This window comes from Cricetulus griseus (assembly GCF_003668045.3).
Source record: "Cricetulus griseus strain 17A/GY chromosome 1 unlocalized genomic scaffold, alternate assembly CriGri-PICRH-1.0 chr1_0, whole genome shotgun sequence".
NCBI classification, from domain to species: Eukaryota; Metazoa; Chordata; class Mammalia; order Rodentia; family Cricetidae; genus Cricetulus; species Cricetulus griseus.
The window spans coordinates 121591912-121617691 of NW_023276806.1; the positions used below are offsets into that span (position 1 = coordinate 121591912).

The window sequence follows — 25780 nt, forward strand, 5'->3', positions numbered from 1 at the left end:
AAGACAAGAATAGAGTTGACAAATTACAAGAAAACATTTCCTACTAATAATTATTGCTCAGATTTCTTGGAGTTAGAAAACCTCTGAGGCACTGGAAATTCTGTGGAGCCCACCTTGAGTTAGTTGGCATGTCTCTCTATCAGTTAGTTGACACATGTCTATAAATGTATGTTGACCTGTATTATCTTCAGAATACTGCACTGGGGTAGATGCTGATAGTTCATGTTGTCACAAGGGACATGGTGAAAGCGGATCTTCTGTTGACTGTACTATTCTAACATCATTTTAGAGCAGATTCTAGGGCCAGCATATGTCTCAATGACTTTGGGCACATAACTGCAAAGATGTTTTAACCACCTAAAGTTTTCCATGTTTCAAACCCAAAACAAGAACAAAATAGAAATCTTTCAAAGCTATCATTTATTTTACTAATTTTTAAGTTTACAGTTCCCTATTAGTTTCTCATAAAAACCACTTCCCCTTCAACCAGAACAATGCTTGGATATATACCTGCTTGAAATTTCATATAAACTGAATTTGTTTTATTTCTCAGAGTGCAGGTATGGAGGCAGGGTTGTTGATATACTCTTAGTTGCCTTGTATTGTGGAGCTGCCCCATTGGTTGGCACTGATTATTGAAGTGCACACCCCCAGGCAGATCACAGTATCTTCCCAGCACCCTTGGTGTGACTGTCTACTTTGCAGCATAGATGGTCCCCCACCACTGCTCCCTCCCAGGAAAGGTCTACAGGTAGCAGATTCTCTCTTGAGCCAGGATATATGAGGACACACCTGCCTCCCATGATTCTAGGGTTTGGGAGAATTAATTCATTTTGCCAAGCCTCAGTTAATAACCCAGATACTTGCAAATTGTTTCAGTGTGCGACCTGTCTATCCAGTTATGCCAGGGAAATGTGTGGCTATACCATGAGGGGAAGCAGATGTACAGCAATCTGGCAAGCACTGTACTTGATGCCCCTCCCCTAAAAGCTATTGTTTAAGGGATCTCAGCCTCACAGCTTGTTACTCCAAAGGAAAACTCTTGGATTCTTCACTTCAGCTATCTGGGTGTTTCTTTATGCCCTCCTGTTTGGAGTAAACATTTCAAAATGAGTTTAAAATATAGCACCAAATCAAGAGCAAAAATAACCTTTGAAAAAAACAAATAATTCCATATTTAAACTTATTTTTACAATATTATGATTGGTGACTTCAATAAAAAAAAATCTTAAATGGAGCATCGCTCTTAAATTGAGTTGAGGCAGGAGAAGAGGCCCATAATGAGGCCCCTGTGAGAATGAATAAGGACAAATGGATATGAGACATGACCAGCCACTGCCACCTGTGTGGATTCTCAAAGCCCCTTGGGAAATCACCCTGCACAAGCACAGCCTGAGGCCCTGGTGAGCCTTTATGGCAGCTCATAAGAACTGCTGGCATTGGTGCCCACAGACATGCTGTGCACCCCAAGTCAGTGTCTTTGAGCTTTTCTTCAGCTAATTGCTGTAAGTGCTGTATACTAGATCCCCAAAGTCCCTGTAGCAAGTGATTGTCCTGCAGATCAGAAGAGATGCAAGGTCACCTAGGAAGGGGTCAGTTAGTACCACTTCGTTTTTAAATCACTTATTAGCCAAACATGTTACAGACTTGGTTTAGTTGCAGCCCACCCCACCCCATCTGTATTTGTTAAGCCTGATGCAAACCATAAATTTTCATATAATTTTAATGTATTATTTCTTTGACATCTTCTAAGAATCAGTACCACACGAATGGCTGGCTCTCCACGAAGCCTCCTACCTCAGTTTCCTGAGCCTCCTGTTAGCTCAGCCAATTTGAAGCATGATCATTTCTAAATAAACTTGAGTTTCAAATCCCTGGAATAGTAAGCCTCTCCATAATTATATTAGGGTCTAAGAGGTGGGGCATATCCCTGGTCCTTAATGGGAGAGAGCAGATTGGTTATACTCATAGGACACTAAAAGAAACCACTCAGTCAGATGCATCTGTTTGTTTGTGTTTTGGTTTGTTTGTTTGTTTGTTTGTTTGAAATAGCCTATTACTGTGTAACTCTGACATCTGGAACTGGCTATGGAGATCAGGCTGGCCTCAAACTCACAGAGATCCACCCACATGCCTCTGCCTCCTGGATGGCTAGAATTAAAGACTTGTGCCACCACACCTGACTTCAGTATTTTTTTTTTTTTTTGGTTCTTTTGAGACAGGGTTCTCTGTGTAGCTTTGGAGCTTATCCTGGCACTCACTCTGTAGACCAGGCTGGCCTCGAACTCACAGAGATCTCCCTGTCTCTGCCTCCCTAGTGCTGGGATTAAAGGCGTGTGCCACCAATGCCCAGCCAATATTAATTTTTAATGTTGAACTGCATCAAAGGATATCTTCAGATAGGCAAAACACAAAACTACTGAGAAGTAAATTTTCATAGTACATATATCTACCAGAGAACTTCGATCTAGATTCTAGAGCAGGCATCACCATGACATGAGGAACTGTATTAAAGGGTCACAGCATTAGGAAGGTTGACAACCACTGCTCTAGAAAGAGCCTACAAATCAGAGCAGAGGGCATGTGTGTATTTCTAAACAAAGGGGCTAGAGAAGCGCCATATACACACATGAAAGGGTATAGAAAGCCACTGTAGGAGATGTCATTTGTACCACTGCAGTAACTCAACCCATGAGGGATGTACAGGAACTAGTGAAAGTGAAGGTGGGAACGGCAGGGCAGGTGCTGGGACCTGGCTCTGGCTGGTGCTGTGCATGCAAGGCTTTAGTTCTTCCCATGGTTGTAGACCCGCTTTGAGACACAGCCTTTCTGCTTTTCAGTATCAACCCTAAAAAGATGAAACTTAAGTCTCAGATCTACACAAAAATATCCATATCACTCACACACACACACACACACACACACACACACACACACACACAGCAACCCAAATGTCCCTGAAAAAGTCAATGTAGTACCGTGTCCAGAGTAACCGAGGAAAGAAAGTGTCTTTCACTCTGTGAGTATCTCTCTGTGTCTCTGTGTGTGTTTCTCTCTCTGTCTCTGTGTGTGTTTCTCGCTGTGTGTGCATATGCATGTGTGAACTTACCCCTCAGGCAAAGCAAGTTGCAGAACTGGAAGGCAATGTGGCGCTTACCTGGAGGGAGGGGGCTATCTTGACTGGGGCTGCATTGCATATGTGAGTGGTAGGTGTGGTGAATCTGTGGCCCAGGGGTTGAGGACAGCAAGAGTAAGGTAAACCACAAACTCACAAACTTTCTTACTACTTCATAAGAGCTGGAGAGGGTGGTTTTTTGTTTTGTTTTGCTTTTTGTAACTTAATTGTATGGTTCTTGAGTGTGAACTTCATAGATCTCGTGTCACAATGTCAGAAGATTGGATGAGCCTATTGTCAAAAAAAAAAAAAAAAGTGGGAGTAATGAGAAACTTTGTGTTTTGTTACCAGTATCAGTGGTATTTGCTTCAGTGTAAAATAGTAATTTGTCTGGAGATGAAAAGATAGAGCTGTTGGTGTTGAGCCTCTTCTAATAGGCGGCCTGCACTGTAGAAATTTAGCTCTCTATCTGTATTACTTAACATATCAACTACATCTACTTCTGGCAAAGTCAAGTCGCTAGAGTTTACATTGCACTTTGTTCCAAGTAAGTTCACAGGGTGATTCCATAAGAACATAATGCTGTTGTTAAGCAATACTCTGAGTTCACACAATATTTTCTGTGGCAGCCACAATGTTCTGAATTATCTGTAACTTTTCCTTTTTTTGAAGGTGTACAAGGGAGAAGAAGCCACATTCCAAATCTCAGGCCTCCAGAGCAACACAGACTACAGGTTCCGTGTGTGTGCATGTCGCCGCTGCGTGGACACCTCCCAGGAGCTCAGTGGAGCCTTCAGCCCCTCTGTGGCCTTTGTGTTACAACAACGTGAGGTCATGCTTACAGGAGATATGGGAAGCATGGACGATCCGAAAATGAAGGGCATGATGCCCACTGATGAACAGTTTGCTGCCCTCATTGTGCTTGGCTTCGCAACCTTGTCCATTTTATTTGCCTTTATATTGCAGTACTTCTTAATGAAATAAATCCAGCACACTAGAGGTGTGAACGGAACGCCACACATTTTAATACACATTTACTCAGAGCCTTTTTGTTCTTTGATTTATATACTTTTCTTGTTTTACAGATTTAGCTAGGGGAAACAGTCAGTGTTTGCCTGCACCTGTTTGAGATGCAAAACTAGGAAGAGGTTAAACTGGATTTTTAAAATAATAATAATAATAAATAAAGGAATAAATAACAGGAGAAGGGAGAAGCAGGAAAGCACCAGACACCAGGAGCCAGTGTACCCAGTGAGCTCATTGTGCCCAGTGAGTCCAATGTGCCCAGTGCTCAGTGTGCCCTGTGCCCAGTGAGTGCCCCATGCCCAGTGAGCACAGTGCACCCAGTGCCGAGTGTGCCCAATACACCCAGTGTGCCCAGTGAGCTTATGTTTTCAAGCTTTCCAGTATGCTTCTATTCTGTTTCCACTGATGTCTTTTGCAGGCCATTGATTTTTTTGTGTGTTCCAGTTTAGTAATTTATATTCACAGTCACTTCTTGATCGTCTATATCTGTAAACCGAATCACAGTGTATGGAGTTCAGGGCTGGGATTTCGCTGTTGTCAGAGTAGTGCCACACAAGAACATACAGAACATGTGTGCCTTCGGCTGAGGCCACCTAGACCATCCTATCATCACTCAGTTATGGAACTGTGTAGCTCATTTAAATCAAAGTGTGTACTTTAATCTAAATGTTTTACTACTCTGTATCCCCTATGATTTTAACACTATGAGTTGCCTGTCTAAGAAATCACATAACCAAATGCACCTATAAATGATGGAGCATTGTAGATTTCCACGTCAGTCCATAGCAGTAACTTTAAGAGGGCATTGTGCAATAGTTAGTTGTTTCTTGTTCAGCTACTTTAAAAGCTGCTTTAACTTGCCTGTCTGTCTTTGTATATAACTACTTCTAATCTAATCAGTAGGGTTATTATATTCTGTTATGTTTCACCAGAATTATGTGATGAGAACTCATGGCTGTTGAATGCCTCATAATTGTGAGCTGTCTTACATGTTGGCCCATTATTTTTGAAAGATTTACCTTTGGCTATCCTCTGGGGTGTCATTGAAATGAATGAAGTTCAGTACCTTATTCCAGTGCCCATAATGCTAATGCAGCAGTAGATACAAATCTTTCTGATAAAGCCCACAAGGGAACCATCTACATTTGTCCTTCTGTTTCTGGGGGCTTGATCTGGCCACATGTAGAGAGGGAGTGGTAACTGGCTGTAAGCACAGTGTGTTTGGGGCCAAAGAGCTTGTAAGATTCTCTCCCTGGATCTGTCACTAGCTTGCTTTGTGACCTCTCTGTGCCTGTTTTCCCATGCATGAGAAATCAAATCAAATCAAATGGCGGTTCAGTATCTGTAAGTGCTTTGAGATTGAGATCTTGGATCCACTGGTGCTATTGGAGTGCAAGTGTTACTCTCGCATGTTCATGTAGTCATGAGAAAATCGGTTCTAACCCAAAGTCATTGGATTACTCATGAAGTCCACAATGTTCGAGTACCTCAGGGACACTTAAGAGTTGGAGGTGCAACTGTATTCCAAAAGGGTGCAACAGACACAGCCGATCCCCCTGTTCCTGTTTTTTTTTTTTTTTTTTTTTTTTTTTTTTTTTTTTGTATATTTTTGCTCCTTGGTTTTTCTTGATCATAGCTGTTATGTGCTTGGTCTATGTTGTCTATGATGCAGTAAGTACCCTGTACTAGCTTATAATATTCCCATACCAAAGTCATGGGGAAACCAACATTATTTTGTTTTGGGTTTATTTATACTATATTCTGCATACAGTACTTTAAATGCCAATTACAGTGCAATCTTTATTTATTGTAAAATTTTTAAAATGTACTTATGTACTAATTTGCCCTCGTAGCATGTTATATTTTGTGTGTTTTATACTTTTGTAATTTTAGGTCAGTTTTGTTCCTTGGCAGCATCTGGAGTATTAACCTTCTGACATTTTCTTGTGTTTTTAAAAATAAGAACATCTAACTCATTAAATGCCAAAAAAAAATAAAATCCCATTATCAGTGATTGAAAGGTTTACATGTACCCAGAAAACCATAATCATCTCTCAGAAGAGTGCTGAGATCAATGCATTATTGTGTGCCTATATTGATGTAGTCGAGTCCTAGAGAGCTCTGTATTTTGTTATTGACTATAATAATTAGTGTAATTAGACTTGTAAACTGATGGTATCAAGGTAAATATATTTTTGCCAAAGCTCTGGCCTTCAGAAACTCATCCTTTCATCTAAATGTGTCATTTGACCCACTGTGACATCACATCTGCACTTTCCGAGACCGTTAAAGCAGGTGAGAGCACATTGAGTGGAATAATTTTGAAAGCTATCTGTGGGGAGAGTCTTCTTTTTGGAACACTTCAGCACTGCTGCTGTACAGAAGTCTCTGACGTGGTTGAAAGGTTTTAAAGGAAATAATACTTCCAGCCAGAATCTCTATGAACATTTGATCTTCCAGAGATTTCCATGCCCTATGACCATCAGAAAGCTGAAGTGTGTGACACACGAGCAGACAGCACTTTATTCTATTGCTCTCCATTATAATCTCTTCAGTCAGGAAATGATTCCTCTACATGGCACTATTTTCTATCACAAGTCTGTATATGTGCTGTGGATATATAACTCTATATATATATTGTCATTACAAAGGAACAATAAGATAAAGTGTTCTATTAACCTCCCCTTTGCCCTTTGCCATATGTAGGTGTGAGTGAGCGGCTTTCTGATGCTCTGATGCTTCTCTGTATGTCACACGCATCCCTGACACAGAAATTCCAGTCACCTGAAGCAAACTGCCCTTTGTCCTCAATGAAAATGTTTAACAGGAAAACTTTTTTAAAGGATATTTTGCATATTACCTGCCTTGTTCTTATCGAACTTGAGATGTTGACATTTTCTAGCCTTGTTTCTTTGGCTACAATCATTCAGTATTTGTGTCAAAATTGAAAAGTGCCCTAATAGAATGTGTTTGAATGTTATCCTTGCACAATTCTTTACATTGAAAGACGAGATGTTTTACCTCACTGTTGGACATACATTCCAAGCTTTTCAACTTTAGAAGAAAGAATAATCATGTTTTCCTGTCTTGTAAATTTTAGATTATTTCATATACATTGTATTAAAACTGCCATATCAATTTTAATGTATAGATTTTGCAAATACTATGCTATATGTAATACCTAACTGTATCTGTAGTGTATATGTAATATATTTATGCCCAATAAATGTTTTAATTCTTTCTGACTTAAGTAGGATTGTTCAGCCTTGAGTAGGATTACTTTTATTGTTGCTCCTTTTAAACACTCAACACCTCAAAAAGCTTCAGCATAAGTGTCTTTAGCAGCCACAGGAGGTGAGACCAAGCAAGTGACATAGTACATGATGCTTGATGTCACCTGTTTCATGGTGGTTGAGGTCTTGCAGGAGCACCCCCTTCAATCTCATCACTGATATCCCAAAGTAACTCAAATCCAGGCTACTTCTTTAGTCAGTCTCTGTGTATACTTAGTTATTAGCTTAATACTTTATCTGCTGCTAGAAGTCAGGAGTACAGGTCTCCCTGTGTCACCCATTACTGAGTGTTTGCTGCCCCATAATGAACCCATACACTTTTGAACTCTTTCCTCCTTTGGGTCTCACTCAGCAACAGGAACGAACTAGTGCTCTTCTTCTATGAGACTACAGGAAAGAAATCACAGTAGTTAAGTGGGTAAGCCTATGCGGGGCAGAACCTGGTGATGGGTTCATTGTTATGGTTAGGTTGTTTCACTAGTAAGCGCCCCTTCTCCTTGCTCCATGGGGAAAGTGTTTGTGACTCACACCTCCCTTTCTGTGTCATGACTGAAAAAAAATGACAAGTTGTACAAGAATCAAGCTTTACATGGAACTGACACTGCAGAAAATATAGTAAAGGATTTGTTTTTCCACAAGACCAGGAACATGGATAAAAGGTTATTGACACTAGAAATTTGGAAAGCTGACCAGGGAACCCAGAATGCCTATTTGTCAAGAGGGAAAATGAGCGCCAATGGAAAATGAGTGCAGAATTCTCAATGCAGTGTCCTGAAGGCTAAGAAACTGATGGCTGTGTCTGTCTTCCCCCAGAAGTGAGAGTGAAGAATAGAATGGGTAGAAAGATGCTTAGCTCTATCATATCCCCACCATTTTACATTGCCCCTCCTTACCCTCACCTCAGCCCAGAAGTCTATCCTAAGGAGGCTAAATTTGACCATCCCTGCCTGAGGAGTCATGACCCAGAGCTGAGAGGGACGATCCATGGGAAATGAAGCCTGGTGAGCAGAGCCGTACAGAGCGTGGCAGAGTTGGGAGATCTAAATTCTTCCGTACAATAGCTCTGTGACTTTTCAATCTTACCTTCATAATAACATTCGTGGGCAGCTTTTCGAGATGTCTGCAGCCACAATGGTTTCCCAAGCTCTCCAACTGATTGCACTGCATGGCTGGAGTGAAACCCTCTTTCTCATTTAAGCTGTCAGTCGGGCCTGCTTTATTATTAGTCCTGTCTTAATCAAGGGCAACCTGTTATCTGGTAGAAGCTTCTAGCATGAATGAACAAACCCTAAGCAGCAACTCAGAAGAATCCATCATGGAGAAGATTAAAAAAAACTGAATTACTGTCTCCAGAGAGGAGAACAGGCATAACGTCTAACATAAAAATGAACAGCAGCAAAAATATGCTGAAGAGCAACAAGAAAAGGCTTCCTGGAAATTAGGATTTCCAGGGGGAGAAAGAAAGATGAAAATGAAGATGAAATGAAGAAAAACAGAGCAAGGATCAGACCAGGACATTCCAGGGGCACATTTCAGCATCTCCAGAAATAGGAAGTAGAAGGGAAAGTATGCCATACATGAGTTTTCAGAATGAGACATGAGGCTTTCATCACAAAGACAAGGGAGGCTTCCATCAAACTGGCATCCAGAAATTTCAGAACGATAGAGCCAGAGAAATCTCCAACAATGCAGCAAATCTGGCCGCATGGAGGCATTAGGATATGAGTGGCTTTAGACTTCTCCAAAACCACACTGGAAGCTAGATGGCAGAGCCACGGTTGCTTCAGGACTATAGAATGTCCCACATTAGCCAAACAGTGTGAAGTGCGAAGCTGACATTTAGAAGTACAATATCTCACAGATTTGCTTCCAACGGACCCTTCCCCTGGGAGTCTCTGCAGTATATGCTCTGCCTGTAATGGAATAAAGCAAAAAAGGGGCATCCCATACTTCTCCCTAAGCCCCTTTTTTGCTCTTTGGCCTTTGCTGCAAATAGAGTTATCCAACTTTCACTTTCCCAACCTTTTTCTTTCCCAGTCACCCTAAATATGACTGTAAATGCCAACACTTTCACTTTAGAGGTGTGGGCTGGAGGGTCAGAGATTCAAGGCCATTAGAGGTTGAGTGCCTCAAGAGCTGGGGAGGACTTCAAATAACAGGGCATGAGTCCCCTGTTAATTGCAGCATATAACATGTCATCTGCTTAGCTAATAGAAGGCACAAAAGGCTTGTTGACTTGAATTCAACTGATTTGACAGGGGCAAGTTTACATAGCAGTATCACAGTCCATACATTTTTCTAACATAACTCATATTGTTTTGCCATAGGATATTTTATGTATGATAGAAATATTTATCAAGCTAGAAAACATTTATACTCAGCCTGATAAAGACCATCTCTCTCATGCCCACGTTAAACATGGTACTAGAGAACAACTGAAAGCCCCCCCCTCCCCACAAAGAAAAAGTCAGGGGTATTGACTCTTGCTTCCTTTTCAACATTGTACAGCGTGTTCTAGTAGAGGTGATGAAACAATAAGAAGTGAAAGGCACAGGTTAAGCATGAATGAGTTCAACTAGGAGCAGCACTAAAAAAGGAAATGGTTACAGACTGAAGAGGGATACTGGGGACAGTGTTTACTCTTGACATAAATGTAGCACATCTCAAAGAATGTACAAAAAGGTGTCAAACAAGTTGTACAAGGGTTTCAAGACATGATGTTGATAAGAAAAATGGATTGCATTTCTCCAGGCTAGTAATGAGTTATACAAAAATATAAAGCTGAGGAAAGAAATCTATTTACAACAGGGTGAAATAATAAATGTTTGTTAATAAGTTGAATAAAAAGAAATGCAAATAGTTCTATACCAAAACTGAGAAGAAATATTAGAGCTCTTTATGGGAATAGAAATTTTTGTTCATAAGTTAGAAACCTTAAAATCACAAAGATTAAACTTCCTAAATTGGCTGAAATACAGTCCCTGTGAGAATGTCAGGTAGAAAAATTGATGCATATGGAAAATGGATAATCTGATTTTAAAATCCTTGTTGGTATTCATGAACCTGAAAGCAGTCAAAACATCTTGAAAAAGAACAATAACATTGGAAGAGTTACACTTCCTAATTTCAAAACTCACTACAAAGATAAAATAATAGAGATAGCCTAGTGCTATCATAAAAACAAAAACTAGGATAACTTTAGTGGAATTGGGAGTCCAGAAATAAACCCCTGTAATTCCAATTGCTTTGTGATGAAGTTGTTAAGATGAGTCAAGGAAAAAGAACAGCTTTCAATGATGGGTCAACCAGATGGCCACTTGCAAGAGAAAGAACTTCAATCTCTACTTTATGCCATAAAAAGATTAATTCAAAGTGGGCCAAAGATGTCAATATGTAAGCTAAAGCCCCAAATATTTAATATTCAAAAAGACATAGCGTGAAAATGTGCATTAGCACCCTTGTTCTTGTTCATGAGAATGTCAAATAGAACCACTGCTTTGGAAAATAATTGAACCAATCTTCAAAATGTTAATCATATAATTATATCACCCAGCCATTCCACTCCCAGGTTTATCCCCAAAAGAGATCATCTATAAATGCAAAATACATTCACAGACATATAGAACAGTGCTCAGTCATAATATCCAAGTTTATTCATTAGTAGATGAATAAACTTGGTATATTTGTTGTATGAATGAGTACACCATATGGCAAATTACTATTACATGGTACATGTTACAGACGAATCTCGAATACAGTATGCTAAATGAAAGAAGCCAGGTAAAAAGCTACATAGTGTGTAATTTTATCTATATGAAATGCTTAGACTGGGAAACTCAAGAAACGAAAAGAAATTGCCAGGGACTGGGTGAGGTTAAATTGAGAGTGAGTCTTAAGTGGGTGCATGGTTTCTTTGGGGTTGATGAAAACGTTCCAGATAAATGAGTCTTTGTCCTTCCAATCAGATCCCAAATAATAACACAGAGACTTACTAATAATTATGAAAGCTGGGCCTTAGCTTAGGTTTGTTCCTAACTAGTACTTTCCACTTATATGAACCCGTATCTGTTAATCTACATTCTTTTATGTAGCTAAGTACCTTTACTCTGCACTCCCTATCCTGCTTCCTCTCCATCTGGTTGGTGACTCTGACTTTCTTCTTCCCAGAGCTCTCTGTCCCCAGAAGTCCCACCTAACCTCTTCCTGACTAGGTAATGTCCATTCAGCTTTTTATTAAACCTATCAGTGATACATCTTGACATATTGAAGGAATATTCCACAACATTTCCCCATTTTTGTCTAAATAAAAAGGAAATGTTTTAACTCTAACACAGTTATACAATAACAACAATTATCAGTTAAGAATTATATTTATGCCGGGCATTGGTGGCGCACGCCTTTAATCCCAGCACTCGGGAGGTAGAGGCAGGCGGATCTCTGTGAGTTGGAGACCAGCCTGGTCTACAAGAGCTAGTTCCAGGCCAGTTTCCAAAGCCACAGAGAAACCCTGTCTCGAAAAACCAAAAAAAAAAAAAAAAAAAAAAAAGTATATTTCAATTGGGAGCATGGGGGATGGGAGGGGGAGTTAGGAGAAAGAGCAGGGGAGAAGAGGAGGGGAGAGGAGGACAGGAGGGAGCAGAAAAATTGAGTTGGGGGAAGAACAGAGAAGAGTAAGAAAAGAGATACCATAATAGAGGGAGCCATTATAGGTTTAAAGAGGAATGTCCAGAGATCTACAAGGATGACCCCAACTAACAATCTAAGCAATAGTGGAGAGGCTACCTTAAATGCCTTTCCCTGATAATGAGATTGATGACTACCTTATATGCCATCCTAGAGCCTTCATCCAGGAGCTGATGGAAATAGAAGCAGACACCTACAGCGAAACACTGAGCTGAATTCCTGGAATCCAGTTGCAGAGAGGGAGGAGTGATGAGCAAAGGCGTCAAGACCAGGCTGGAAAAACCCACAGAAACAGCTGACCTGAACAAGGGGGAGCTCATGGACCCCAGACTGATAGCTGGGAAGGCAGCATAGGACCAGTCCAGACCCCCAGAACGTGGGTGTCAGTTAGGAGGCCTGGGAAATCTATGGGGCCTCTGGTAGTGGATCAGTATTTATCCCTGGTATACGAATGGACTTTGAGAGCCTATACCACATGGAGGGATACTCTCTCAGCCTAGACACACAGGGGAAGGCCTAGGCCCTGCTCCAAATGATATGACAGACATTGAAGATCCCCCAAGGAAGGCCTCCCCCCTCCATGGGAAACAGAAAGGGGATGGGATAGGGAATCAGTGGGGAGCAGGGGAGGAGGGGAAGAAGAGGGAACTGGGATTGACATGTAAAACAAGCTTGTTTCTAATTTAAATTAAGAAAAGAAAAAATTATATTTACAATGTCCAGTCCATTTGTATTTGTCAAACTCAGAGAAAATACTCCATTAACTATCCTCTCTTGATAATCCAGAGTTTTGTACCTAATTTACTTTCTATCATGACTAAGGAAAACTACTACTATAACAATTAGTCTTCAACCCCATCAAAGACCCAAGAAGGATATAATATTACCTGAATAAACAGGAAGTGCAGAACTTGCAAAACTTTAAGAAATGACAGAGACATTTGGCTGCCTGGACAGTCATTTCAAGGTTCCTCTGTAATGATAGGGCACCCATCTTCAGCCTATGGGCCTAGGATATTTGATAGACTTTTTATGAAGGAATTTTTGAAGGACTGTCCTACCCTATCTTGGCAAGTTTGGCAGTCATTTCTTTTGTGTCCTTCTTGTCCATTTGGGCAGCATACTATCGGCAGTCAAGGCACGGGCAGTTTCTTGCCCAAGTGGCTAGCTTTTGCCACAAAGAAAGCAAACTCTATATGAGAGTTCTTCAATGCCCATCATCCTTTTGTGAAGTAAATTGGTGCTACCAGGAACAGATATGTCTTGCTGTCATGAAAAGCCTTATAATATAACATTTTAAATGCCATATTTTATAGGTCTTTGAAGTGTTTGAAAATCACCTATCTAAAATGTATCTCTATGATCTTGAAAACATACCTAACCTGATTGTAAGTTTGACTGTTATAGATGGCAACCTATTAATCTGTATTTCTTTATTATGCTCAATAGCTTTCAAGGACTAAACTTTACATTTTTAAGTGAGCTGTGTAGGTACAATACCTTAAACAAGAATAGAACATATGTACAGAATAAAAAAATAACCTTAAGCTCTATTGGCAGTGTGTGATGGTGAATTGTCTCACAGGAAATTCTCTGCTCTGAGGCATGGGTCCTTGGGCTTCTTGCTTCAGAAGCACAGTAGCCAGCATCGTGGGACTGTGAAGAGCTTCCCCAAGGATGATCCTTCCAAGCCTGTTCACCTCACAGCCTTTCTAGGCTACAAGGCTGTCGTGACCCACATTGCCCAGAAAGTTGACAAGCCAAGATCCAAGGTGAACAAGAAAGAAGCTGTGGAGGTTGTAACTATTGTGAAAACACCACCCATGGTAGTTGTGGGCATCATAGGATATGTTGAAACCCCCAGAGGTCTCGGCACCTTCAAGACAGTATTTGCTGAGCACATCAGTGATGACTGTAAGAGGTGTTTCTACAAGATCTGGCACAAATCTAAGAAGGCCTTCACCAAATAGTTTAAGAAATGGCAGGATGACATGGGCAAGAAACAGCAGGTAAAGGACTTCAACAGCATGAAGAAATACTGCCAAAGTTGTCTGCATAATTGGTCACACTCAGATGTAACTGCTTCCTCTGTGCCAGAAGAAGGCACATTTGATGGAGATCCAGGTGAACTGGGGCACTGTGGCTTGAGAAGCTAGACGGGGCCCAGAGAGGCTGGAGCAACAGGTTCCTGTGAACCAGGTGTTTGGACAGGATAAGATGATCGATGTCATTGGGGTGACAAAAGGCAAAGGCTAGAAAGGGATGACTAGTTGTTGGCATACAAGAAACTGCCCTGCAAGACACGTCAAGGGCTGGTGAAGGTTACCTGTATAGAACCTGGCACCCTGCCTGTGTGGCCTTCTCTGTGGCTTGAGCTCGGCAGAAAGGCTACCATCACCTAACAGAGGTTAACAAAAAGATTTACAAGATTGATCAAGGCTACCTCATCAAGGATGGTAAGCTGATTAAGAATAATGCATCCACTAACTATGACCTGACAAGAGCATCAACCCACTGGGTGACTTTGTCCATTATGGTGACATGACCAATGACTTTGTCATGCTCAAAGGTTGTGTTGGGGGAACCAAGAAACAAGTGCTCACTCTCTGCAAGTCCTTGCTGGTACCGACCAAACGACGAGCTCTAGAGAAAATTGACCTGAGATTCATTGATACTACCTCCAAGTTTGGCCATGATCATTTGCTGACCATGGAGGAGAAGAAAGCATTTGTGGGACCACTCAAGAAAGACCACATTGCCAAGGAAAGAAAGTGCTTAAGGCTAGAAGCACTTTGCACAGCTGGTGGGGTCTCAATAAAATTTTTTCCAGTGGGGGGAAAAATGACCTTAAATTTGTACCAATATACAAGAATCCATACCAGTGTAAAAACATTTGAGACTAGTGGTTGTTCAAAAGTAGACTCAACAATCCACCTTTTATCTCATCATTTTAATACCATAACCCATTTGTTTCTCTTCAGAAAGAGATCCCTGAATCTAATCTCTTTTTTTTTTTTTTTTACCTTTTTTCATGAACATGACCAATAACAATTTGTAGCCAATCCCTAGTGATGGCAAACATCCACAATCCATTGAACAACCAAAACCCACCCACCCCATCTCTTGGGAATGTGGGCATCATACTCTAAATTTAGATTGCTTCCTGTTGTCTGGAGACAACAACATCTTTGAAAATTGGGATAGTGGTCAAGTCCTGGGAGAGCTAATCGTAACATTTGTTGTCCAGTCTCTGTTCAATGTCTAGAATAGTCTGTGAGGCTGGACCATCTCAACCAGCAGCCTTGAAGCTGTTCTGGATGTAGAACTTTGAGGAAACTGCACTGAGAGGCTGGAGCACCTGAGCCACCCATTTTCGTTGGTGTCTGGTTCCCTTGCTCTGAAAATACATAAACTTTCAAAGGTAACATACATATTTATTTGTATTAACACAAGTATGAGCTGTGTGTTATACTTAAGCCAGCCAAAGATGATTATTTTTGTTTTATGTTTGAGTAGGAAAAATATGTATTACCTGTCTTATAGGGTTTTTTTAGGTTTATTTCTTTATGCCTGAAGGCAGGATTTTCAGATCTGCTCTGATCAATTTAACCATGAACAAATCCACAATCTTTTGTGTTTTCTGTGGCAACAAAACACAACTTCTTGCACAAAGCAATATATTTTCTTACTTCCATTTTAAAGCTAAGGAATTCCTGGAGTACCTAGGCTGGTTTAGTTCAGCAGTCCCACAATCCAATTTCTCTATGCAGCTGTCATTTTTCTGTTCATTAGCATTCAAAAGATTCAAAATCAGTAAGACACCATATAAGATCCAGACTCTCTGTGTATTTTCTATCTTTAGGTAGCCTCTTTTTTATATTTTTTATTTTCTCTTTAAAGACTTTATCTTATTTATTAACTATTTTTCTATGACTGTCTATATCCATTTTCTTTATCTTTTAAGCCTACACACATTTTTTAAGAAACACTGTAACCTGTTTAGAGGTTTTTTGTTGTTGTTGTTGTTTTTTCCCCAATCTGGATCTGTCTTTACTGGGCATCTGCAACATTCTCTGATCAAATGAGACAAATCTTAAGTGGCTGTGTCAGCTGCCTGTGGCTCAGCTCAGCAGATGTTGCCAGTGCATGGCACTGGCGACTGGCTCCAGCCTACAGACAGCAGACAGCAGTGCCTCTGTATGCTAAGCACCAACCCATCCGAGAGACTGTAGGACTAGAAAGCCATATCTGCCTCCTTGTCCGGAACTTTTCTTAGCTTTCCTGGGCCCTACATTTGCATATTCAAGTCCCTACTTTGGATGCCATATATAGATTTTTCTTTGAGCCACCAGCTCACAAAAAAGTGACACAGAATTAATGAAAGGTTGGCCTTACCTTAGGCTTGTTCCTAATTAGTTCTTATAACTTAAATAAGTCCATATCTATTAATCTACATACTTTTATGTGGCTCAGTTACTGTTACTCTGTAATACCCACCCTACTTCCTCTCTATCTGGCTGGTGACTCCACCTTTCTTCTTCCCAGAGCTCTCTGTCCCCCAAGTCCCACTTAACCTCTTTCTGCCTAGCTAATGGCCATTCGGTTTTTTGGTGTTTTTTTTTTAAACCAATCACTGTGACACATCTTCACACAGATAAGGAATATTTCACAGCATATTTGTGTGATACCAGATAGGCATGGAACTAGACATAACCAAGAAAAGAAACAGCTCTGCCTTGGTAGCTGTGTCTCCTGCTGGTCAGAATTCTTGTTGTGGTTAAACATCCTTGAAGCCATAGTTGGGTTGTTGCCTCCATATAAGAAATTAAGGTGTTGGGACATTTTCTCAATCATCACATATATGCACTAATGAAGCACCTGCATCTTTAGGCTGACTTCATTACCAAATCACATACATTGTAGCTTCAACCCTGCCCCCTTGTACACTTTGCTCAAGAATCATGGGAAGAAATGCCTTAAGAGGGGAATCCAGTCCACCATGATTCAGGAGGAAAAGGGGGCACCTTAACCCAGCAATATGCTACCCACTTCATTAATGAGAATTAAGTGCACAACATAACTCATCAGGCTGTTTCCCCTCTTAGGGCAACCACAGAATCTCCCCCTTGAGTATGCACTTTGCTTTTCTGTGCTTGCCAAATAACTTAGCTAAAGCTGTCTGTGTCCTTTGACTGAGTTCTTTGCTAAAGTTGAAGAGCAAGAGGCTTGTAGCATGTTTAAAGGGTTAATTTCAAAGTATATTAGATATATCTTGGAAAAAATCATAAAATTAGACCATTTTTATCCATTGCCCTACATGATTTTGATAGTGACTCTTTTCTGTCATCTAGACTGGCTGTAGAATCACTTAGGAGACCAAACCTCTAGACATGGGGACAGCCTAGCATTTCAAGAAAGGTTTAGCTAAAAAGGTGAGACTTAAGCCGGGCGTTGGTGGTGCACGCCTTTAATCCCAGCACTCGGGAGGCAGAGGCAGGCGGATCTCTGTGAGTTCGAGGCCAGCCTGGTCTCCAGAGTGAGTGCCAGGATAGGCTCCAAAGCTACACAGAGAAACCCTGTCTCGAGAAAAAAAAAAAAGAAAGAAAGAAAGAAAGAAAGAAAGAAAGAAAGAAAAAAGAAATGTGGGCAGCACCATTCCATGAACTTGGGGCTACAGTGGAATAAAAGGGGGAAGACAGGATGAGCACCAGTGTTCTCTGTGGATAAAATGTGACCAGCTGCCTCTAGCTCCCATCACCCCACCTTCCCTGCCATGATGCTCAAATCTTGAGTCAAAATAAACCTTCCTTCCTTAAATTGCTTTTGTCTGGTATTTTGTCTCAGCAATGAAAAGAGTAACTTACACAAATATTTTGGTTATGTGTAACAGCAAATATATGCAGAATAGCCTCAGACCAACAGAGGAGAAATATCCAAGGGCTGGCAATAGGTATAGGCTCAGCTGGGCACGTAACTCTGGGTACTGATCTGAGTTTGGTCCACAGCTCCCATATCAGGCAGCTTACAACAACCTGTTACTACAGCTCCAGGGAGATTTGATGCCTTGGACTCCAAGGCACCTGCACTAATATGAACACATAAACCCACACACACTCAAGTACACATAATATGTAAAAGTAATAATACAGATGAATAATTTTTTAAAGAATAAGCCAGGATTCATGAAAGCTGTGTGACCTGGTTTATTTTTTTCACTTATGTGTATCTCTGTCTGTCTCTCTGTCTCTCTGTCTCTCTGTCTCTCTGTCTCTGTCTGTCTCTCTCTCCCTCTGTCTCGTGTGTGTGTGTGTGTGTGTGTGTGTGTGTGTGTGTGTGTGTGTGTGTGTGTGTGTGTGTGTGTGTGTGATGTGTGAGTGCCCATGGATGCCAGAAGAGGGTGTCAGGTATAAGATGAGCCTCTGGACTGCTCTCCAAGATTTTTTGACAGCCACATTAAGTTTAAAGAGGCCAAAACACAATAGATATCGAGGGCACAAATGGCCTGTTACACTTAGAAACCTGTGATTAGAATTTAAAATTTCAGTGTTCACAGAGCTAAACCTTCCATTCTTTCTGTTCTTTGACCCATTGTGACCTCTTTAAATAAGAAGGGCACTATCACCCAGAAAGCCATGTGACAATAGACAGCAGGGCATACTAGGAACCATGAAGCAAATTAAATGTCAAGCAGACAGGAGTAGTGGCGCCCTGTGTTTCATTAGCACCATCCAGTGAAGTGGCAAACCCCATCTGAATTGAAACCTAAGCCACTCCAAGCTCAAGAGGCCTGCGCCTGTTGGGTGTTTTCTTCCTAAGCTCTAAAGAACTCACTCTTGTTATTGCTGACCTAATAAACAAGGCTATCCTTGAGCCATGTGGCATTTAAATGTCATTTGTAATAAACAGTGCTTGCTTGTTACTCCATTGTCATTAGCTAGTGTTGTTACCTTCTCTCTGGCTGGAGTCCAGCCTGGAGAAGTTCATATGAGGAGGAACAAGAGCCAAGCTTGAAAATCCCCACCGTCTCAACACTATTGCATCGCTAGATCCTTTTCTGCAATGATCCTAAACTACATCCTTATGTTGACATCTTTATGCTCTTTCCCAGCATTGTCCACAGGAGTCATACTTGGTCAGCTTGGTGTGTGCAGACACGGTGTGTGTTCTTTTCTGCAGTGGTTACTCCTGAAGAGACGAGGTCTAGTGACCCCCAGAGTCATGAGAGTCCAGGAAAATGGTCTTAGCAAGTCAGCCACAGCATCCAGCTCCTCCCCATATTCTCCAATCTTGTTCTTTCCTTTCCCCTTCTGCAGTTTGTCCTAAGATGAATGGAATAGTAGATTTGCTGATGGGCTATAGAGCCATGACACAGTTTATAAGATAGCAAGTATACATCACGTGATAACCCAGCAGAGCAGCAGACAATTGTAAATCTCACATCTTTATGATCTGGTGTTTACTTTCCTGGCTGAAGGTTTGGGGACAGAATATCACAATGTGATATTGAGACCAGTCTTGTTCTTGCTTTCATTCCTCCCAAAGTGTTCTTGGTAACTGCTTATCAACTTTCCTATTTTACTTCTGGAATTCTGAGTTTTAAGAGAACAGGATGACAATGAAAGGCCAGAGAATGGAGTCACACTGCTCTGTCATTTCTGGGTGTTACTTGAGAAGATGCAGTAGGGAAGATAGAGGCACACCAATCCTGCTGCTGCTTCCTGACAATGTTGCAAGTAGCTGGAGTCCTGGGACTGGCCACCTGGAGGTGATAAGAATGGGCCCCTGCCAGGCTTGGCAATGAAGTTTGTCATATAAACCTATTGAGTCTCTTTGAGTGATGGCTGGTGAAGAGGAGGGGGTCGGTCCTGGAAAACCAGTGGCTCTCAGAAAGCAGCATCTCATGTTATCATTTAGAGGCTAGCCACCTGACTTGGAAATGGAATTTTCATGTGTGAACAGCAAAGTTTTATCCCAGCAAGCCATTGAAATATGTGAGTTGTTGAAGACATCTTTGGTGTTAAAATTGATTAATAAAGACTTAAGGGTTGAGAATTAATCTGTTGTCTTGTCCCTCTGGAAGAAATTGTGTAAAAAATGGTATTTGTTAAATATTATTTAACCTAAAAGCATTTGGACCTGCAAATTTCTTTTTAAAAGTAGCTTTTAACTCTAGTTTTCTTCGGTAAGTATATATCTGTCCTACCTGTTTCTTATCTAGTTACTGTTAATAAAGTGTCTTTCAAGAATTTTGTCTAATGAATCTAAGTTGAAGTTACATTCATGAAGCCTTGTTATTCCCCAATTAATACTTGTAAAGACTGTAATGATGTCATCCCTCTCCTTCTTAACCCAGCAATTTATTCTCTTGGTTCCTTTTCTTTGACTCAGTATGCCTGGGGCTTTCCAGGGTTTTTCTTTTTCTTTTCTCATAGTTTACCTTTTTTTTTTAACTTTTGTCTCATTATTCTCTGTTGCGATTCATTCTACTAACTTGCCCTTTGTTCTAGTTTCTAAAGCAGAGGTTATGATTTAGAATTCTGATTGTCTAGCCTATGCATTTTCTTTTTTTTTTTCTTTTTCTTTTTTTTCGGTTTTTCTAGAAAGGGTTTCCCTGTGTAGCTTTGGAGCCTATCCTTGCACTTGCTCTGGAGACCCAGCTGGCCTCGAGCTCACAGAGATCTGCCTGCCTCTGCCTCCCAAGAGCTGGGATTAAAGGCGTGCACCACCAACGCCCGGCTAGCCTACGAATTTTACTGGCTAGTTTTTGTCTGTGCATGATGTATGTGCCTGGCACCCATGGGGGCCAGAAAAAGGCATCGGAAGCCCTGGGACTGGAGTTACAGGCAGTTTTGAGCCTCTGCAAGAGCAGCAAGGTCTCTTGCCCACTGAGCATCTCTCCTAAGTCCAAGATGCCTTGATTTTTATTTAGTTTAACATATTTTGCTGCTTTTTCTTTTGACTTCTTTGAACTATGAGTTATTCAATGTATTTCTGGGTAGCTTTATGCAATTGATTCCTAACTTAATGTCATTAGGATAGAGAACAGCCTCTGTACAGCTTGAATGGCTTCATAAATTGTGTTTTTACTTTCATTTCCAGGCACATCCTAGATTACTCTGATTTCTTCTTCAGCCTGTTGTTTATTTCAGAATATTTTATTAATTTCCATGTTTGTGTGGATTTCTCAAACTTCCCTGTAAGTAATGTATGATTTCTCATTAATTTCACCATAGCCAAAAAAAATGCTATTATGTCATTTTAATCTAGTCTTTTTTTTTCCTTCTTCAGGACCTATTTTCATGAAGCCAGCATATAGTACCAACCTTGTAATGCCACAGGTGTAAGGGTGAAGCAAGAGGACCTAGAGTTTGGGGCCAACTTGGGCTACAGTGTAGTGTGTAGCCCAGGCTGGCCTCAAAGGTTCAGTTCTCTGTGATTCTACCTTCCAAGTGCTAGGATTACAGGTAAGTATCACTATGTATACCACATACAATTATCTGAAGCTGCATTACCACACGTGTCTTTATCCTTTCCAATAAAACAAGGACGGTGTTGAAGCAAAGGTTTTTTATCTCTGTATGTCCTACACTCAGAACACTGCCTAGAACATAGTGGGCATTAGCTACCCAAAAGCTAATGAATAAGGAAATTTATATATGAGCACTGATTCTTGTGCAATAATTTTTATGTATCTATTACCAACTAACTTTACTAAATTTTGAGGTCCAGGTTGGCAGAGAATGCCCCCTCAACTTGTTTTGGTTTTAACAACCGGCTCTTGGATTGAGGGAATAGCATCAAGGTTTATGAACTTGGGTGAATTTGAACTACAACATAGCACTGAATAACTGGAGCATCTTCATGCTGGATAGCTGAGAGTTACAGGAGTCAGGAGAAAGGTACAGCAGGGCAGTAACAGCAGCTCTTTCCCCTTGCCATTGGTTCTTGTTTCTAGATTTCTTCCCCTATATGGGGTTGTTTTTCTTACATAACAACTAAGCTCTAATCCCAGATTCTAACCCTGGTTCCTCAGTGACACACCTGTAGACCCTCGTCAGTCACCTTGCCTTACAGAGCTGTGCTGGGTTTCACTTTCACTGTAAGGAGGCATCCTGCTTCACCAGGTCATTGTAGGACAGAGAGGAAGTGTGATAGTGCTGTGAAAAGGATGACATAGGTAGCAATGCTCAATTTTTAATTAAGAGATGAAACTAGGGATTCATCCTTGATGAGATGGGCAGCCATACCGGCAGTGTATATGTCCAGAGGAATAAATAAAAGATTCTGCAGAGGAATTACCATCATTTGATTTTGAAGGTATTAAGAAGGAATCTGTTGAGGGTGGAGAGAATACAGTAAAATGGAATCAGGATTGGTGTAACCATGGCTATCCTGTGATTTGCTATGTAGTCCAGGCTGCCCTTGAACTACAGAGATCCACCTGCCTCTGCCTCCAAAGTGCTCAGATTTAAAGATGTGTGCCACAATGCCCTGCCCTTTCCTACTCTGTTCAGGTCTGCAGTTTGAAGAATGGAAACACAGCAAGGGTGTGGGAAAAGGATATATTGCCCATGGTGCTCCAGGGAGGCTTTTCTTTTTTCTATTTTTTACATAGGGTATTGGCACGTTATAACTGCATATTGGACAAAGTGATACCATGTTATATGTATCAAGCCATACTATGATGTCTCAGCAGAATTGGTTCCAGGACCTCCAAGGATACCCAAATCCAGGTACCTAATTCCACTATATAATGTGATGCAGTCTGCACATAACTACACATAACTGCATAAAACCCATGCATATTTACCCTCTGCTCCAAACTAACTCCAGATTGCTTGTAACACTTAGTACAGTGTACCGTCTATGTTAGTACTTGTTATATACTGTGTTGATTAAGGGCTGAGAACCCAGATCAGTGCCACAGTGCTAGACTAGCACGCACAAAGTCCTAAGATTGGGCCCCAGCACCACACACACACGCACACACGAAAGCTTGCCTCATGCTATGTAACTGGAAATGACCTTGAATTTCTGAGGTCAAATCTGAAAACCTATTTACCAGAGTGGAATGTATTTAGAGAATACTTTTCTTTCTTCCTATTGATTTTAAAAAATCACCTTTATTAGTCTAGGCATGGTGACACATACCTTTAAACCCAGCTTTCTGAAGATAGAGGCATGTGGATCTTTGTGAGTTCGGGGCCAGCCTAGTCTACATAGTGAGTTCCAGGCCAACCAAACCCACACAGTGAGACCTTGTCTCAAAACAATCAAAAACTTTATCATTAAAAATAACTTAGCAATAAAAAGCATCACTCACTGAAATTAACCAGATCCAAAGTCTATATCTCTCAGTAACATCTATACCGTTAGGATAGACATTTGTGATGGACATTGTGGAGCTTCCCAGTGGATTTTACACTTTCATTACCAAATATATTTCATACATTCCCTAACCCACTTGAGAGTTAGAACTAGAGAAACAATTCACTTTATATCCTCTTCCGCAGCCTCCTGCCCATTACCCAAACTCAGTCCTTCCTCATCTTCTACTATTTAGCCTTTTGTTTCTCTTTTCTACTTGTGAGTCTGTGCCACACATGCATTTACTGCTTCTATACGGATACTATTAACTAAGTTCCACACATGACAGAGACCATGCAGTTTTTTTTTTTATTTACAATTGTGTGACCACACTTAATATTATACATTCTGCCCATCCATTTTTCCTGCAAATTTTGTGATTGCATTTTTCTTTACAGCCAAATAGTATTCATATACATAGATATCAAGTTTTCACATTGGTTGGGCACCCAGGTGGATTCCAGTTTCTTACCATGGTGAGCAGCAATAAGCATGGGGATGCAAATATCTTTATGGTAGGGTGTGGAGTTCTCTGGGTATATTGACAGTGTTTAAATAGCCAGGGGTTTATGGTGGTTCTATTTTTATCATTTTACTAAACCTCCAAACTTTTTTGTAGGCTAGTTTACAAAGTCATGGGTCGCATCATGGACTCTTCACACAGGTGAGTCATTTCTCATTTTCTCCCTCTCTACTGTCCTCTGTGCTTTCCCATGCACACTGTCCCCTTTCTTCTATTTCACTTGAGATCTCTACCTCCCTTCTCATCTTCTTTCTAGGTTCATGACCTACATGTGTACCTGTAAAAACACACAAATATGTAATTTTAAATCTCAGTGCCATGTGTAAGGAAAAGTATTCAGTGTTCGTCTTTCTAATTCTGTCGTATTTCTTTTACTATAATGATTTCCATTAGTACCCAGTTTATAGCAAATATCATGATTTCACTTTTCTTTATGGCACTATAAAATTCCATTGTGTCCTGTATTTTCCTTATTGACTCATCAGTTGATGGCCATCTAGGCTGGTTCTACTTCTTCACTATTGTGAATAGAGGTGCAACACATACAGCCGTGCAGGTATCTCCAAAATAGGTTATAGAGTCATTTTTAGTGTATGCCCAGGAGTGATATGGCTGGTGTAGCCATAAGCTTTTCTGTTGTCCCACCTGGTCCTGCAGAGGCTTAATAATCACTGAGAGGCTTAATATTAACTACAAACTGTTTGGCCTATTAGCTCATGCTTATCATTAACCAGCTCTTACAACTTAAATAAACCCATTTCTATTATTGTATATATTTCCGTATGGCCATGGCAGTATCTCACGTATTGCTTCTCCAGCAGCAGCTGGCATCTCCCAGACTCTGCCTTCTTTTTCCCTGTACCTTTACTTGGGTTTCCTGCCTGGCTCTATTCTGCATGGCCATTAGCCAAATCAGCCTCTTTATTAATCAATGGTAATAAAACATATTCACAGCATACAGAAGGGCTTCCCATATCATCTCCCCTTTTCTGTCTAATTAAAAAGGAAGGTTTTAACTTTAACATTGTAGCATTACATATAACAAAACAAGTATCAAGCAAGAATTAAAGTCATAATATTTAGTCTATTTGTATTTGACAAAATTAAAGAAAATATTTTTTTATTCTACCAAAAAATAACTTATAGTCTTAAATATTTTACATTAATATGGATTTTTGTATATTGATACAAAGTTAAGATTATTTTTGTTAGAACATACTATAAATTTCTAATCTTGTTCAAGGTATTGTACCTATACAGCTCATTTAACAAGGTAATTGAACTTTCTAGTCCTTGAAAGTTATTATTATCAACTATTTAAGATAATAAGGCAATACAGGTTAGTAATTAGTCACCTATTACATATTACATATTGAACTTATAGTCATATTAGTATGTTTTCAAGGTCAAACAAACATATATTTTAGATAGACAGGTCATCCTCCTACACTTCAGAGATCTATAGAATATGACATTTAAGATGCTTTAATAACATATATTCATTTTTTTCAATGACAACAAGACATTTCTGCTCCTGACAGCACCTATCTACTTCAGAGAAGATGATGGGCATTGAAGAAACTCCATATGGAGTTTACTTACTTTGTGGTGAAAGTTAGCCACTGGGCAAGAAAGTGCCCTTGCCTTGACTGCTGACAATATGCTGTCCAAACTGGACATGCAGGACACAAAAGAAAGTGACTGTTAAACTTTGCCAAGACAAGGGAAACAGTCCTTCAAATTTCCTCCTTCACTAAAAAGTCTGCCAGATAC

The 25780-nt window shown here is 40.4% G+C and overlaps 1 protein-coding gene and 1 pseudogene across 5 annotated transcripts in view; both read left to right on the forward strand.

Annotated features, from left to right (window-relative positions):
- Fndc3b (fibronectin type III domain containing 3B) overlaps window positions 1–7386 on the forward strand; it is a 302457-nt gene extending 295071 nt beyond the window's left edge. For 4 of the 5 annotated variants that reach the window (XM_027392079.2, XM_027392080.2, XM_027392081.2 and 1 more), the window contains exon 26: window positions 3788–4099. In XM_027392079.2, coding sequence (XP_027247880.1) covers window positions 3788–4099 — 312 coding nt within the window. Of the gene's footprint in view, window positions 1–3787 lie in introns of all 5 variants that reach the window. The other variant, XM_027392082.2, reaches the window with a different exon arrangement.
- Window positions 6379–17146, forward strand: LOC100756423 (annotated as a pseudogene).
- Window positions 17147–25780: the final 8634 nt, after the last annotated feature.